This window comes from Bacillus rossius, chromosome 13 (assembly GCF_032445375.1).
Source record: "Bacillus rossius redtenbacheri isolate Brsri chromosome 13, Brsri_v3, whole genome shotgun sequence".
NCBI lineage: Eukaryota > Metazoa > Arthropoda > Insecta > Phasmatodea > Bacillidae > Bacillus > Bacillus rossius.
The window spans coordinates 668,485-684,641 of NC_086340.1; the positions used below are offsets into that span (position 1 = coordinate 668,485).

At 41.4% G+C, this 16,157-nt stretch overlaps 1 protein-coding gene across 2 annotated transcripts; it reads right to left on the reverse strand.

The window, feature by feature from the left end:
- Positions 1-2,930: 2,930 nt before the first annotated feature.
- LOC134538063 (clusterin-associated protein 1) lies at positions 2,931-16,125 on the reverse strand. 2 transcript variants are annotated; one of them, XM_063379050.1, is made up of 8 exons: positions 16,095-16,125; positions 14,008-14,204; positions 11,749-11,919; positions 9,231-9,326; positions 7,035-7,252; positions 6,285-6,435; positions 3,921-4,083; positions 2,931-3,283 (listed from the first exon to the last, which is right to left on the reverse strand). In XM_063379050.1, exons 1-8 carry the CDS (start codon positions 16,114-16,116, stop codon positions 3,057-3,059), a joined length of 1,245 nt encoding a protein of 414 aa, XP_063235120.1. In that variant the 5' UTR covers positions 16,117-16,125; the 3' UTR covers positions 2,931-3,056. The 2 variants fall into 2 exon arrangements, with proteins under 2 accessions (XP_063235120.1, XP_063235119.1); XM_063379049.1 differs by lacking the exon at positions 16,095-16,125 and adding an exon at positions 15,635-15,898.
- Positions 16,126-16,157: the final 32 nt, after the last annotated feature.

Genomic DNA, 16,157 nt, shown 5'->3' on the forward strand with positions numbered 1-16,157 from the left:
TAATGTAAAGAATGTAAAATATTATTTTTAAAGATGTGTAACAAATCTACACCAACAGTTTTCAGAGCTACTTCCCTGATGTCTAAGCGACGTTATTGGTTGAGATAAGATTAAATGTCACAATCCATATTGATCCCTTGAGATTGCTGATGGCAATAAGTAACTAGCTCTTCATGCTGTAATGCCACTTCACCAACGTGTTTGGGTAAATATGTATCGAGGAAAGGGACCCATTCCAAAAAACTGCAAAGAAAAATCTGGAAAATGTATTTTGTTTTTGTTACTTCCTGACATTTTTTACCACACTTTTATTCGCTTGACCTGTATGCATGAATGAATGGACTATGAAATAAAATCTTTCCATTCACTTTTTACCCACTTATCGATGTCCTAATGTGTTCAAATTTTATATATATAGAACCTCTGCTAATACAATAGTTTGATAACTTAAGACCTTAGAGTTAAAGGGGAGTGTAGGTTCAGAGGGTCAAAAAACCTAATTTTGAGCTATGGGTAATAACCATGCTTTTTGTGTATCCATGAAGTCGGGTTATGGTGGATAATGTGCCTGGGTTTCGACTTTCTCTTCCTAATTGTGAGGAGTTGTAAGAAATTGCAAAACTGAGTTATTTAATGTTTCTCTGCATTTGGTAGTACTGGTGGTTGATTCATTTAATTATTGTATGTTTAGAGGTTAGATATTTTCACATTTTTCAGATTCCTGCAAAAATAAAGGTCAATTGGGTTAGGTCAACTACGTGATAAAAAGTGTTAAATATTTAATGAATATGTAAAAAGTAATTAATGTCGCTGACCTATCATAACTAAGCAATCATATGTTTGTCCAGTATTTTAAATAAAGCTATCCTAACCATAGAAAATGGTAAACTACCACTTGAAATACAGAAAAGTAAATTTAAATGATAATAAATATGCCAGGAAGTAAAAAAAAAAATATGTATTATTTTTATTTTTTATTTTTATGCACCCTTGTCCCAGATGACCACCAGAGATTTGAGCCTTGGATTGTCATGAATTGTTTGTAAGCCATTTTGTTTGTAATGAATGAACAATGAGATGTTAATAAAGATTGCAGGCTTTTGCGGCCTTCAGCCGAGTTGCTTGGCTTCTGGGTCGTAGCTACGTCCAAGGCGAAGATATCACAGGCGAGAGTATTAAAATGCAAGAAAACTTAACCTCAGTAGATAACTGCTCCCTGATGAAGGTGGCTGCAACGTCGACCAAACGTCGGTGATATCTTGGCCTTCGACTCCCCTACAACCCAGGAGTCAAGCAGCTCCAATGAGATGTTGACTTCTTTTTTTGTAGCTATTACATACCAATTTGTAGCCTAATAGAAAGAAATAACTTATGTGTAAAAACAGTACATTAAAATTTTTTTTGGTACAAGCTATACAGAAATTATCTACTTATATTCCCTCTGTACATTTTCAGGTAAATGGTAAATGCCTGATGACAATGCTGCCAATACACATTATCCTTTGTTAAGGTGGCAGCAAGGATACACACAGCCGCTGATAGGCTGGGAGGCTGCAGTGGAGAAAAGCACCAGTGATATGTCTTGGTGGTCAGTAAGGCCGTAACCCGGGAGCACGAAGGAGTGGGCTAGGGTAAAGGATGTGACCTTCACCAATGCAGCCTTAAACAAGGATTCTTTGATTTCAAGGCCACATCCGGTGAGAAACCAGCTGTGAAAGTATATTTGCATTTATTTGACGCTAACACAGCCTGGTGTATGAAAAAAAAGAAATACATTTTCAAAAGTTGGTTTGTTTGCATTTACAAATTTTTTACATGCTGTTTCCAGGTGATTGTCAATTCTTACACATTCACGTAAATTATTTAATTATTTTACAGTACTAGAATATAAACACAAAAGGCTTTAGACAGCAGTCGGCTTGCCAGGCACTGAACTATCTTTACATATTACATTTTACATCAATACATACATGCATGCATGCACATAAACATACAAATTTATTTAGTACTAGCTAATAATCAGTGGCTTTGCTCGCCCAATTTCAGGGTATTGCCGATATTGAATCATTTTAAGAAAAGTATGTAAGAAAGAAATAGACACAATAAATTGTGAGGTATACAAAATATTTAATTCATAACAAAACCTTTTAAGAATGATACGTGGTTATTTCCATTTTTCAGTGTTTAAGAATATATTTTACCTTGATGAAATCACTTGCCTCCTTTCATAAGGTAGATAGTTTAAAAAATTTGTGAAACACACAACTATTTCATTTAATTTAAGATGATACCATCATTTACCTTTACACTTACTGTATTTACTCAAAAATAATGTGACTCGATGTAATGCAACACCAAACCTATTGATTATGAGTTTATTGGAAATCTTAATTCAAGAACATACATAGCACTCTAGAATTATTTAAATTACTAAACTTATTCCATATTTACCCGACCCTCAGTAGAGTGATTAACAGGGTCTCTTTGGAAACACCAATGCCAGCAGTAAGGAGAAAAAAAAAAATTGTGTGGTCATGTACGATGACTAGTGGACCTCTGGGAGGGGGGGAGAAGAGGAGGGGGGGAGGGGTTTCTTCAACAGCCACAGTGAAGCTGTTCCCAGAGGCAAGATACAAGTCTGCGATCATAATGCGACCCCCAATTTTAGTGTCCAGTTTTCATAAAAATCATGGAACTATATTCAGATAAATACACTTTAGTTTTTACCATCAATTGTGAATTGATTCGAAGCAGCTGGTAGAAACCTACTGGAAGATAATATTACGTGTGTCTCAAGCCGAGATGAAAGACGACCAACTGAAATGTGTAAACTGACAACAATGTGGCATATTAAATAAAAACTCTATTCATATTACAAAGAAATTTAATTAGTGTAATTTACTAAGCAACGAGTTTCATTGCAACTGTTATTGAAAACTAATTTATTACATTACGGCATTGATACATTTTTCAAACAACACGGGGTGCGGGGTGCGGGACTGAGCTCTAGAAGTCGTCGCCCACTAAGAGCGCGGTGCGGGGTGCGGGACGGAGCCCTAGAAGTCGTCGTCGCTGAGCGCCAGGCCGCTGCGGCTGGCGCGCTGGTCGCCGGCCGGCCCCGGCTCCAGCTCGTCCTCCTCCTCCGAGCCCAGCAGCTCCGAGCCGTCGTCGTCCAGCAGCAGGTCCGAGTCCGAGTCGAGGCTGCCGCTGTCCTCGTCCTCTGGCGGCGCCATGCTCCCGAACACCCGGCGCTGGGCCTGGCCGGCCGAGGCCCTGCGCATCACTGCACCGGGCCACACCCGGTCACACACATCTGCCCACACGGACACACCAGCAACTGCACTGGGCCACACGCAGTCATGCGTCTGTCTCCTGGTATAACTGTGTCCAACCGATATTCACAAAAAGAGACACATCGAAAAAGTACCACAATTTCATCTGTTCAATTATCACCCATATCTTCTATTTATCTTTTTTATGGATCCATAGGCAACTTGTACTCCAATTTTTTTCTGTAACTTATGAATACAATTGAATTATATGTTCGTTAATAGTGAAAGGCGGCTCGCGACCGAGGGGGGCGGCATGCAACAGGTGGTACGTCCGTCGCTCGGCAACAGACCCGAAGCTCCGGCCTGAGACTTTAGAGGGCAACCTGCAATCGAGAGCGTGGCAAGCGACTGATAGGATGACCGGTGCTTTACATCAGATGCGAATCTTCAAATCAGACGCAAATCTCTGCATCACAGCCGAAGCTTCAAATAAAATTAATAGTAAATTGTCTGGCAAATTCGTATCTAAAAAAATAAAAATAACTTTCATTGATTTGCTCGGTTGACGATTCGCACAGGCTCAGTAATCACGTAAATGGCGCTACCAGCAGGAAAGTTCGACGACGGGGAGCAACGCGAACATCTCACCGCCAGACGCCGTCTTGATGCGCACGCGGCTGGCCTTGCCGGCGGCCCCCGCCTTGTCGCCCTGGTCCGCCTCGTCCCTGGGGTCGGCCCCCGGCGGGACTCCGGCGCCCTCGGCCGGCCGGTCCTCCTGACGCAGCTGCTCCAGGAACTGCCTGGTCGTCTCCTGCGAGACACGGGGCTCGCTGCGACCAGCCGACCAGAGCCCTGCGGCCAGCTCTGGCCGCTGGTTCACCTGCTACCGTCTACCGCTGAGCGGGCAGCGAAGTGCGGTGAAGCCGCAACAATGTCAGTGCACCATACAACACCCAAGTGCACGGTAACACACTACAAATCACCAAAATACAACCAAAAATCATGAAATTAATTATCATATTAAATAACTCTATTCATATTACAAAGAAATTTATTTATTGTAATTTATTTAGCATGGAGTTTGTACAAAATTGTATATAGCCTACTAAATAGATTGGAATAAAATTATGTTTATATATTACAACTGTTATTAATAACTAATTTTTTTATATTACGGCACTGATACGTTTTTCAAACACACATACGTACGTGTTCGTTTAATTTTATTGTTCCGTGTAGTTGTACATGCTTTTTACAAATTTCTAGATTGTAAAAGTGCATCATGTATCAGTCAAAAAGACACTGTTTTGGTGAAGTTAGTGTAATTTAACATTTAAGTGTCAGATTTGTTGGAAAATGAGCTATCTTTATTAATAAACAGAGTTTAAAAATAATATAAAAACCATAACTCCGAAATCTCCTCTTTTAAAAACAAATTACCTAAAAAAATTATATCTTAAAATCTTGTCTCTACTGTATCACAGTAATCTTGTCTCTACAGTATCACATTTTGAATATCAAAACTATCCTAGTCACGTTTCAAATAACACAGGATGCTGAATAGACGTTAGATCACCCTAAATATGTAACTTATTACATTCACCACTGAGACAACATTTGGCAACAGGTGGAATTTGACATTGTTACCGATATTGTTTACTGTTCACATTGTCGAATGCACCGCTCTTTCCGAGAATCGTCGTTAGCTGTTGGGAAACGGCGACAAGTAGATGCATACTGAGCGTCCCAGAAGTTCTACCAAGAAATTCCCTAACCTTTCCCACACATTTTTCAGAAATAAAATGTTAGCTTACAGCAATATAAATTAAGTCGAGTTATTACTTAACATGTTGGTTCATGCTCTGAAAAATTTAATCTAAGAAAAATAAGATCTGCACAAACCAAACTGTATAATTAAGTGCTTGCATTTTGGTGAACTGCTGGTTCATGTAATAACAGCTAAAAAATTTTCATGTCAAAACTGAATATATTGAAACCAGTAGATGAGGGGGAAAGTTGCAATGTTTCCAACTACCAAGTCAGAGGGCACCTGAGGAACATGCGTTCCAAGGTTCCTGTGCATAGGGGTTAGCCTGTATCACTCATCTGACCAGGTGGTCAAGCACTACATGAATGTAATAAGTGGGAGAATTTATTATATTCAAAAAGTTTTTTTCAAAACATAGTTTTTGGGTACATACCTAATACCATTATTATCCCTGTTTACAGTTACAATTGCAATCACAGTGAAAGTTTTTTTTATTCCACGGGTACCTGGATCCATCTGTTTATCCCCCTCTCCCCTCCTCCATATAATGGGAGAAATATTTTTAAGAGAAACCTTAGCAATTTGCAACTGTCTCTAGTAGTCACACACCCTAGCATTACCAACAACCTTACTTCTGCTGGTACTGAAACTGCCAGTTGCTTTCAGCTTTCCTTATTTTTGGCTCACAATTTTTTATAACAGTGGTCTGCAACCTGCAGCCCACATAAGGCCTGCCTCGTGCATTTTTGGGGCCAGAAAACAATTTTAATTATTCTTCTAAATATTAATTGTAATGTAAAATTTAAAATTTTAATCTTTCATTTATTTAGTTTTGAGTATATAATTTTTTTACAACTTCATATTTTCAAACATTTATTTTATAAAATTAGAAATATATTGGTTGACATACCTAAAAGTAAAGCCTACTTTAATATTAAAAAAAAAGTTTGACTTAAAAATAATTAACCAGATTTAAATTAAGTTTTCATCTTGCAAAATAACGACAAACAAATTAATAGTGAATGTTTGAAGAGGGCTTAATCGTTTGGCCGTTAGCTTCGTCAGAAAATCATCTCGAAATTGCGTACTCCCTAAGAGTATCTCCCTTCTGCAACAACGATGTATCATATTCAAGACTGTGTAGTTTGTATGCCGCAGTGGGAATGCCTGCGGCAGACCCGACAGGGAACGCGTCGCCCGGCCGCGAAGGGGCGGAGGGGTGGAGGGGGGAAGGGGCAGCCCACCTGTCGCTCGGCGACGCGTCGCTGCTCCGCCGCCTCCGTCTCGTCCTGCTGCAGCTGGAGGTACGACAGGCACCGGAACCGAACCAGGTACTCCCCGTAGAGCTGCTGCAGCTCTGCCTCCAGCCGCTCAAACTCCTCCAGGAAGGCAGGCCTGCCAACCCACCACCACCGCGGGGTCACTGGCGACCCTCTCCTCTCTCTCTCCGGCCCGGTGCCGCAGCAGGGACTCTGCCCCTCCGGGGACCTCACCAGTCATTGTGGATAGGATAGCAAGTCTCTACATGATGCAATCACGATCAAGACATAAGAAAGTGGTTTCCCAGAATTCCCTTAAGGCCTGGTCTCGTACAACACAATGTTTTATATTTTTTTTTTACATTATATAGTCATCAATTTTTCAAGGGATATTTCTAAAAAATAATATTTTGAAACCACCCTTGTACTTATTGTTCTGCCAAAGGCATATTCAACAGATACTTACTTGGTGCAGCATAATGTAAAATAATTGCGCTGATGATGATTACAAAAGACTTGCGTGCCTTTTTTATAACCATATTATTACACAGAGTGTTCATCTGTTAAACATATTTGTAGCAGACCACAACAAATGCAAGGGAGGTAGAGATAATGCTTTAGCAATATCCCTTGAAAAAAAAATGACAGGAAAACGATGAAATCAGCACGGTGTACGAGAACAAGCCTCGATGTTCGTGATTCCCTGCGGCTCGACTGCAGCTCGCGGGGACCGACCTGACTTTCTTGAGCGTGAGCAGCCGGTTCCTGTTGCGCTCCAGCTCCGCCCTCTTCTTCTCGATCTTGCCGTCGAGGCTCTGCTCGTTGGCCGACACCCCTCCCAGGAGCCGCCTGGTGCTGGCGATGTCCTCGCCGGCCGTGTCCAGTGCCTCTCGCAGGCCGCGCTCCACCTCCTCCATCTCCAGCGGCCGGTCCGCGCAGCTACCGCGCGCCTCCTGCCCGTGCCAGGCCGAGGGGTTCTCTCGTGCCGCCTCCGTACAACTTTCAAAACACAATAATTGATAAAAAAAAAAATCAAAAGACTGTAAACGTTGTTGTGGGTTTGCAGGGTTACGTTGAGGGAGCCACCGAATGATTTCATATTTAAAAAAAAATTCCAAGAATTAACTGCAACATATAAATACGCGATTCTTCCAGAAATTTGATCGCAAGCACTTATAAAACTTATCAGAAAAGAATATCAAAATACCCTAAAATAAATTAGTAAAACCATCATCAAAATTTAAGTTACAAGTCGGGTTAATAATGTGCTTTGAAAAAAAAAACATCACCACAGCTTGTCCCGCTCTCAGTGTCTGGCACGCTACAAGCATCAGGTGTTGCGGTGGGCTCTTGGGGCGTCCCACGTGCCTGATACCTGCTGCTGGCCGACACGTGGCCAGAACAAACACGGTTTCTCAAACACCTTCTTATTCTTGTTGGCATATTACAATACGCCCTCGTACACGTCTCGATTGAAACTGTTCCAAAGCTCTATGACACTAATCGGTTTAAGTGAGTGCGAGCCACCCTACTGAAGACCTACGTCGTTAGATTTCAAAATCTCAGTTAAGAGTGAAAAATAATTATTTATATAGTCTGCCTCTCGAGGACATTAAGCAAATTATGTGCATTAATTGAAAGGTACCTATAACAGAGCTACTTAGTCGATGATGGTAACGGATGGATTCCCCGGGGTGCTAGCGCGTCCTACCTCGGCCGGCGATGCCAGGCCAAGGCGACAGAGTGCGTTCTCTGGAGTAACATGGCACCTTCGCACCAAACAAGAAAGCTGTTAACAATTATTCGAATTTGTGCCACGAATAATTGACAAATGAAGCACATCCTCTCATGCCCTTGTTTCTGAAATTTAATAATTAATATTTATACCAATACCGTTCGCTTCGACCAAGTTTGGGTCCGCTTGGGATTATTCAGCTCCGTCTTTGTTAAGTATTTTTTATTTAAATTAAATTATGCTAAAAAGCGCACTTCAAGTCAGTCTGCTGAAACCACACACACTTGGGGATGAAGAGAAAGACACATAACACTTTAACTTATTAACTAGGGCAGGGGGGAACGTAGCACTGCGTGACCGGATGTCGTTCAGAGTTGTGGCACACGCAGTTCAAATGCCGGACAGGACGGGCAAGTGTCGGGAGAGCGACGAGTCTTACCAGGCTCCCAGGGTGAAGCCCCGGTTGACGAGGCCATGACTGCAAACGTAATCTCCACCTATCGCATACCTAGTACGTTTTCCAATAAACTATATTAACAATTTACTTGTAATTTTCATCCTATCAGGATAAACTCAAGCATTAGAAGTAATTTTGAAACTGAATCGGGACCCTCCCTGCTGTCGCCGGCCAGCGAGCGACACACTGCTGGTTCCCTGTCCTCCCTGCAGGCACTGCAAGTATCCTCACACTCACTGGGACGGCACGTACTCCACAAACACCATGTCAGTGATAACCAAACACAAACAGAATACAAGACTTATATCATCTAAAACATATCTAAATGCTAATTTTTACCTCTGGACTTTTCAAAAAAACAATTAGGCAAGTACACCATTTTCCCGTAGCCTATAAGGTTTTTATTTTATTTTTTACAGATGGTATCAAATTAATAAAAACCTATTACCACTTTTTTTAAAAAAATAAAATACACAAAAATTTTGCCGATAAATTATTAAAAAATTGCACAAAGTCGTTTATTAATAATACACCTACATATTATTAAAATGCAATCCAGTAATGCTCTGCAATGCAATAGTTTATAAACCTAAACATTTTTTTTTGAATTGTATTATATTTTTGATTGTGACTGAAGAATAATACTTCATTATTTGCTGTATCCTGACTATGCAGAGCTCTGGGTCCGGAGCGAGAGCGAAGAGCGGAGATGGACGGAGATGTGCGGCTGTCCACTCACCCTCATGTCCGCTTCCCGGCTCAGCAGCTCGTGGAGGGTGGCTCCCTTCTCGGTGATCTGCGACGCCAGCTGCCGAGCCTGCCTCAGGTCGCCGGCCTGCACACACCAGCCGATGCAACAGCCTCCCCTTCAACCCTGAGTAACTTCTCATTTTCCTAGTCACAGTTCCCCAAAATCACTCAAGTATTATTTTTACTGCAGCGCTGTAAAAAAATGGAACCTTTTTTTGAAACCAGAAATCAAATGCACAACGACTGAATAAGAACTACAAAATTATAATTCAGCTTCCAACCCACTTTTAAATAGAGCAGCAAGCTAATTAAGACCGTATAAAACTTACTGTTCGGTATTTCAATTCTAAATACACTTAAAATTTATTAGAAAATTTAATTTGGCCCTTCCCGGAGCCTCGTTCTGGATCCGCCCATGCCTCCTCCCCCCCCCCCTCGACACGCCGCCAAATATAAAAACCTGATAACAATAATGCACTCCAGGATACACATGACTTTGAAGTAACTTTGAATTTTTTGTTTTAATGTTTAATCTATATTTTAATAGCTATTGTGGTGTGAAATTTTTTTTTACGTGGTGCCATAAATGCATTAAAATAGCCTTTTAAGTGTCGATTGTCTATTTTTTTTCAAGTGAAACTCCTTTGGGAGTCCAATTTCAAGGCCGAATTTTAATGCGTTTTCATAAAACATTGTTGTGAAACAATTTCTACCGCTAGTGGGTTGCGGACGGTGCAGAGAACAGGGCGGGCCGCGGGCTCAGGTTGAACCCCGCCATGCTGGCGTCTAGTAGGGAGTGTCTGGGCAGTTGGCAACACAGCGGGGTTTGTGCACCGCGCCACGGGCCATATTCGCAAGGAAATGGTGTTATTTCAAGTAGGTGTTGTTTTAATTACTTGCGTAAAACAGTAGTTTTAAACAGTGTTATATGAATATTGTTTCAGCTGTGTAACTTGAATATAGTAAAATGTTTTTCACGCTTTAGTTTGACAGGGTAATTATTTGTCATGAATTATTATTTGACTAATCGAATCAACTCCGTATTATAATTATGAGCCAAAGAGCATGTCAATATGTTGAGTCCAACTAAGAACATGCTAGTTAAAACAATGTTTAAACAATTCCTGTGTGTGTAATTTCCCCCCCCCCCCCCCACCATCACTTTGTGGCAATATGGTTATAATGTAAAGAATTACTGTGAGGTGGTCCCTAGGTCCTTGCCGTTAAGTCTACGCATCGAGGAGCGGCGGACATGTTACTCGTTGTTCATTAATTTGATGGCAAAACATTATCAATGCCCATGAATGCATTGCAGCATGCAGTATTGGCAGAATCTGTTGCACTCACTTGAAACAAGCAGAAAAACCACTGGTTGCCGCACAATTAGAAACAATCAGCACACTCAATACGTATCTCCATGTGTGAGGTGCCAGCGAACCAATTTTCCTTCTTGAAGAGTCACAAAACAAACAAACACTAAGACAAGAGAATTTTTGAAGGTACAAGTGCTTACTGTTCTTGACATGTACAAAATTTAAAATATTTGCCTAAATCAATCTTAAATCATAATTTCTGAAGAACCATTTGTAAAAGTTTAGCTGAGAAGGAAAATTCATAACTATAACGGCTGATTTTTCTGAGGGAACAGATTTTATGGAGTTATTTTCAGGCCAAATCCATTTTTAAAACTGGAGGTCTGTGTTGCTTGTAATTTTCATAAATTTACTTGATTCATATACATAGAGTATTATTCAATAAATATTGTAGTGTACCACCTTTCATGTAAGGTTATCCTCACGTGTAACACCACATTTGACAGTACTTCCTATTTGGAAGCTACTCTTTGTATGGATACTTTTATAGAATGCCACCGTAGTACAAGTACAACTATAATATTATACTATGCTAGTACACAGTATAGTGACGTTTTAACAGCAGTCAGTTTCTTTAAATTCACTTTTTTTTTTGGGCACCTTCGTAACTTAACTTTTTGAGTTAAACTACTAAAATTTTAATGAAAAAATAATAATATGTTTAAGACCAATTTCTGAACTCTTGATTACAAACAACAATCATTATTAACAAGAACACGCTTAAATATCCAAGAAAATAAAAAAAAATGGAAGGAAAAAATAACTATTCCGAATCAAGTCACGAAATGATAATCAACTAGGATAACTGCCGATTTGCTCAAGAGTTCGACTTCAAATCGTATTGAGGCAAATCATTGACAAAATTATCACACCAGTGGCGGATCTAGGATTTTGGTTTGGGAGGGGCTTGACCCAGCTGAGGCTAGGCTTTATCAAGGCAAACACTAAAACAATAGTGGACCCAGATGCTTTTGGAGGGGGCTTGAGCCCCTTAGCCCCCCTTCTGGATCCGCTACTGGATCACACTACTACGAATAGTTTAATAAAGTGATTTTCATTCAGTTGAGAATGAGGAACGAGGATGAAGCACATCAACCGCGCTGGGGGCCTTGTCGCGAGGCGACTGCTGCTGACCTTGGGCATGAGATCGACCTGCGACGGCAGGGTGACGTCATCGGCCATCTCCGCCAAGTTGACGCGAAGGGCGTCGTACAGCACCGTCGCAACCTTCAGCAACTCCTTCACTGCGTAGCCGTCCGCTTGGTACAGCCGCTTGGTGTTCAGCCTGATGTGTGCCTTGGATGCCTACGGCCAAGAACAGGGGCGTAACCGGGGGGGGGGGGGGGGGGGGGTGTTAGGGGTTCTAACCCCCCACCCCCCTTTAGACACTATTTTTTTTCTTAACTGAAAGCAGGTTAGCTAAGAGCCTGGGTGTCTTACAGCTATCACCGGCCACTGCACTGGAGGGGGAAGAGTAAGCGAGCCCTACCGATTCTCCTGCCCTCCTTCCCCTACCCCTGTCGAGATCAGAAGCTATGAGGTTGTGACGTCGTGACGGGTCCCAAGCTTCCAAATATCTTACGCCTACTGCATTCAACCAGCGCGGTAATCATAAGCAGGTGGTGACTGGGTGATTCTTCAAGATAAAGCTAATTGTTTCCAGGAATAGGCCAGTTCTGCCGAAACCCAAACATTTTTATTCCTTTTTTTTTTTTTTTGTATTGTCGAGCTTCGAGCATGATTTATGATTTTGAGTGGACGTGGACAAGGCATTGGATTGATTAAAATACCTTTAATTAATTTCTTACTTCATCACTCAAACAATTTTTTTATTAAAAAATTAATAATATTTTTACCATTACAATATTTAAAGTTAAGTACCGAAAACTGCTCAAATAGCACTATTTTACATCTTAAAATCCAAATTTTTCCGGGGGAGGACACCCCACCCCCCGCTTTAATAGTGGGGGGGGGGACCATGCTTCTTAACCCCCCCCCCCCCCCCCAATCAAAATCCTGGCTACGCTACTGCAACCAAGAACAGGAGAGTGTCACAGCCTCCCCTTCCCCCGCTACCATCCCGACTGTATTATTTACATTACACATACAGCATTACGTAGTTTCCCTTACAATGCAATACTGAGAGTTAAGACTGCATGTTAGTGCCACGCACAGGCAGCTACAAAATCCCTGAAAGTTTAGGAGCCAGTGATAAGAAAACATACATGTATGTACTTAAGTTTTCAGGTTGCCCTGCTGTCATTGTAAGCATGTGATGTTGCCAAGTGTGTGCTGCGTTCGCTACGAGTGATCCCCGATGGGATATACAAACTGATCCATCCGTACAAAGTACTTATTTATCAAGGAGCTCATGTTGTGCTGTTCAGTCTATATAAAACACGCGTACACTAGTTTAACTACCGTCCCTGCTTCTTGGACCAAGTCATTTCCTTGCAAGATTGTGTGATGACAGAAGATGCTGATGCCATCAGAGCCACAGCATGGTCATATCTCGGTATCTTGGCAGAAGTCAGTCGCCGGCATGGAGGAGTTAGGTGTCATGGTAACCTAGCACCCAGGATTTGTAGAGCGCTGAGCATATAGCTGCTTATCCACAACTTGAATTTTCAGGAAACTACCATGTTTTTATATCTTAAGGGGCCCGCCCAGTCAGGGGCGTATCTGTGTCAGCGAGGTGGGACTAGCTGGTGCTTCTAGCGCGGTGTCTCCTCTGGACTGACGAGCAGTCTTCTCGTCAAGCGTAGGGTAACCGTGACATTAGATGGTGGATAAATGAAGATAAAAATGTAATGCAAGTTCCTTGCATGCTTTCAAGAAACTATATATGTATATGGTTTTTCATGCCTAAAAATTATCCTGAAAACATACATTTTAGCCATTTTCTCTCTCTTAAAAAAAGTTTAGAAAAAAATTTCTGGAAACACGACTACTCATTTTGACCTAAGTAGTGGCTGATACAGAATTTTTGTGTGTGTGTGGGGGGGTAGGGGGGGAATGGAGAGAACGTTTCTGTTAAATTTTACCATGTGTATTCAAATAAATTACATTACTATTGACACATGCTGATGTAGGGGCATAAAAGTAGTAGCCATAGGTGACAACGGCTTCTCACACAGTTACTGATATTTTGCCAAATTTTTCATAACTTGGAGGGAAGGGTGAGGCCATATCCCCAACCCCCCCCCCCCCCATCCCCTGTTCCTGCATTTGCCATTGGGCCCCTCAGCGTATTCTCAAATCCTTCTTGCGACTGACACCACCGTGATGGCAGGGGTTTTGTTCGGGGCTCCACACGCCGGGCACGCACGGGGCCTCGAGTCTGATGGACGTGCCGTGGAACAGGAGGATACATCACAGCGCTGCGCTGCTCACCATGAGCTGCGCGATGGAGCGAACCAGCGCGACGCGGGCCTGCTCCGTGCTGGTGTCCGTGGGCACGTCAGCGTCCGGGTCGAAGCGCTCCGCCAGCCACGCCAGCGTCTCCGCCACCAGCGGGAAGTTGGGCGAGCGGAAGTTCTCCATGGAGACGATCCTGGTGTAGCCCAGCGCCCGCATCATCTCGGTGAAGTCTGGAGTCCAGCAGTGGTGGATACACAGAAAAATCTCAAGGGTCTACCTCTTCCACACACTCCCTTGTTACGTCACCTTGGTTGCTTGGATGCAGCCAGAGAATCTTTTTCCAAGCTCTGTCCGTTTCATTTACGTCTCGCCCGAATATTTGCTGTTGCTGACACACGTATTTATCCCGCCGCTAAAAGACATCTTGAGCTATTGGTAGAAAACTAATCAAGTCATGCAAAGCTTAATAAAACTTTATTCAAACTGTTTCCAAGACATGAAGTCGTTAAAGGTAAGTGTATGAATGTGTATTGTATAACATCGGCGGCCTTGCCAAGAACCATGCTTGGTGCTGGGCTGCCCTGGTCAAGGGGGGGGGGGGGGGGCCTAAGCCCCCCGTATGAATCCGCCACTGGAGTCCAGTACCACCGCTACAACATTTTTTCAACTATAGAAGAAATCTCGGGGAACAATATAGGCTTTTGGAACTTCAACATTTACATAGTGAAATTTAAGTAGAATGTTCTTGCTTGAGAAAAGAAAACTGAACACGTTATATTCTGGTTTTTATTTCATTGCTTGAGACAGTTGGCACAGGTACTTTGTCTAATAATATTTTTTTTTTTTGTATTTACACACAAGATCTACAGATTTTGGTAAGCTGTTTTTTCCTTATAATTTATTTTAACTTGCTAAAAATTTATAACTGTGCTTATTTGTAATTTAAAGTATTCATGTTTTTGGCTGTAATATTTTTTGTGAGATTTTATAGCATATAATTTAGTGTTTGATGTGCCACCACAGCAGGGACAGGCATACCAGAATCCGTACGAAGGTTTGCCATAGCGTCCTGCAATCTCAAAAGGGTTAACAGTTCTGAAGCTCGGAAACCAAAATTTTCTAAAAATAGGAAATCCATAACGTGGCTGGAAATAAAACCTAAAACCATAGCAAATTTTTTTGTAGGAACTGATTGCAGTAATTATTACTGCAAGCGATTCTGGAGAGAAATAAAATAGAAAAACTATAGTTTTTGAATTTTGTGGGGAACCTAACCAACCGATAAGCCGATAAACTACAGATAAAATACTTGTAATATCGCGATACTGTTTTGCAGAATGATTAGAAAATAAGTCAGGTAATAAATAACAAACCACACATCTTGACTTACCCTAGACTCAAACCCAGAACATTTCACACTGAAAGCTGTATATCCAACTGGACCTGGCTTTTTTTTTTTTTTGACAGTTTTGTATGGCAGTTTTATTGACTCCGACTAATTAGAGGCAAATTTAAACACTCACAAATTTACACCCATGCCATTCCCGGGACTCGAACCCAGAGCCCCTCGCACCTTGAGACAGTGTGCACCCGACTACGCTACGGAGGTACGGGTGTACATTAATTCTTATCTCTATGATATAAAATTACAAACACTTACTTCTGAGGTCTCTGTACGACATCAGGAATGCCGAGTAAAATATGAATCCTGACAATGAAATTATACAACTTAAAACTCGTTATACGCCTATATTTATGTCAATGATATTATTATCACGTCACTCTTTTTCCAACTCAAATTGAAGGGTCATTTTTTAACTTAGCACTGGTGTAAAATTCTACTATTTTCCTAGACTATTTTTAAATATAGTAAAAAAAAACTGTTGTGTTGTGATTTGTTGCTAGGTTACAGCCACAGAATTCCTATTGTAATAAGGTGAACTAAGCAGCACAAATCAATACCCCAGAACATTTTTACAAGAACCATTGATTCTATGGAGTTTTCTATTTATGTATAAATAAAATAGAAGAATGCCAGCGGAACCAACTCTAACTGGGACACATTAAAATTATTTATATTATTAACAAGCATTTTTTCAAGGATAGACGTAAAAACTTACTTTGAAACACCATAAAACTCATTAAAACCTGAATGTTGAATGGAATGACAACAGCTCTGGTTG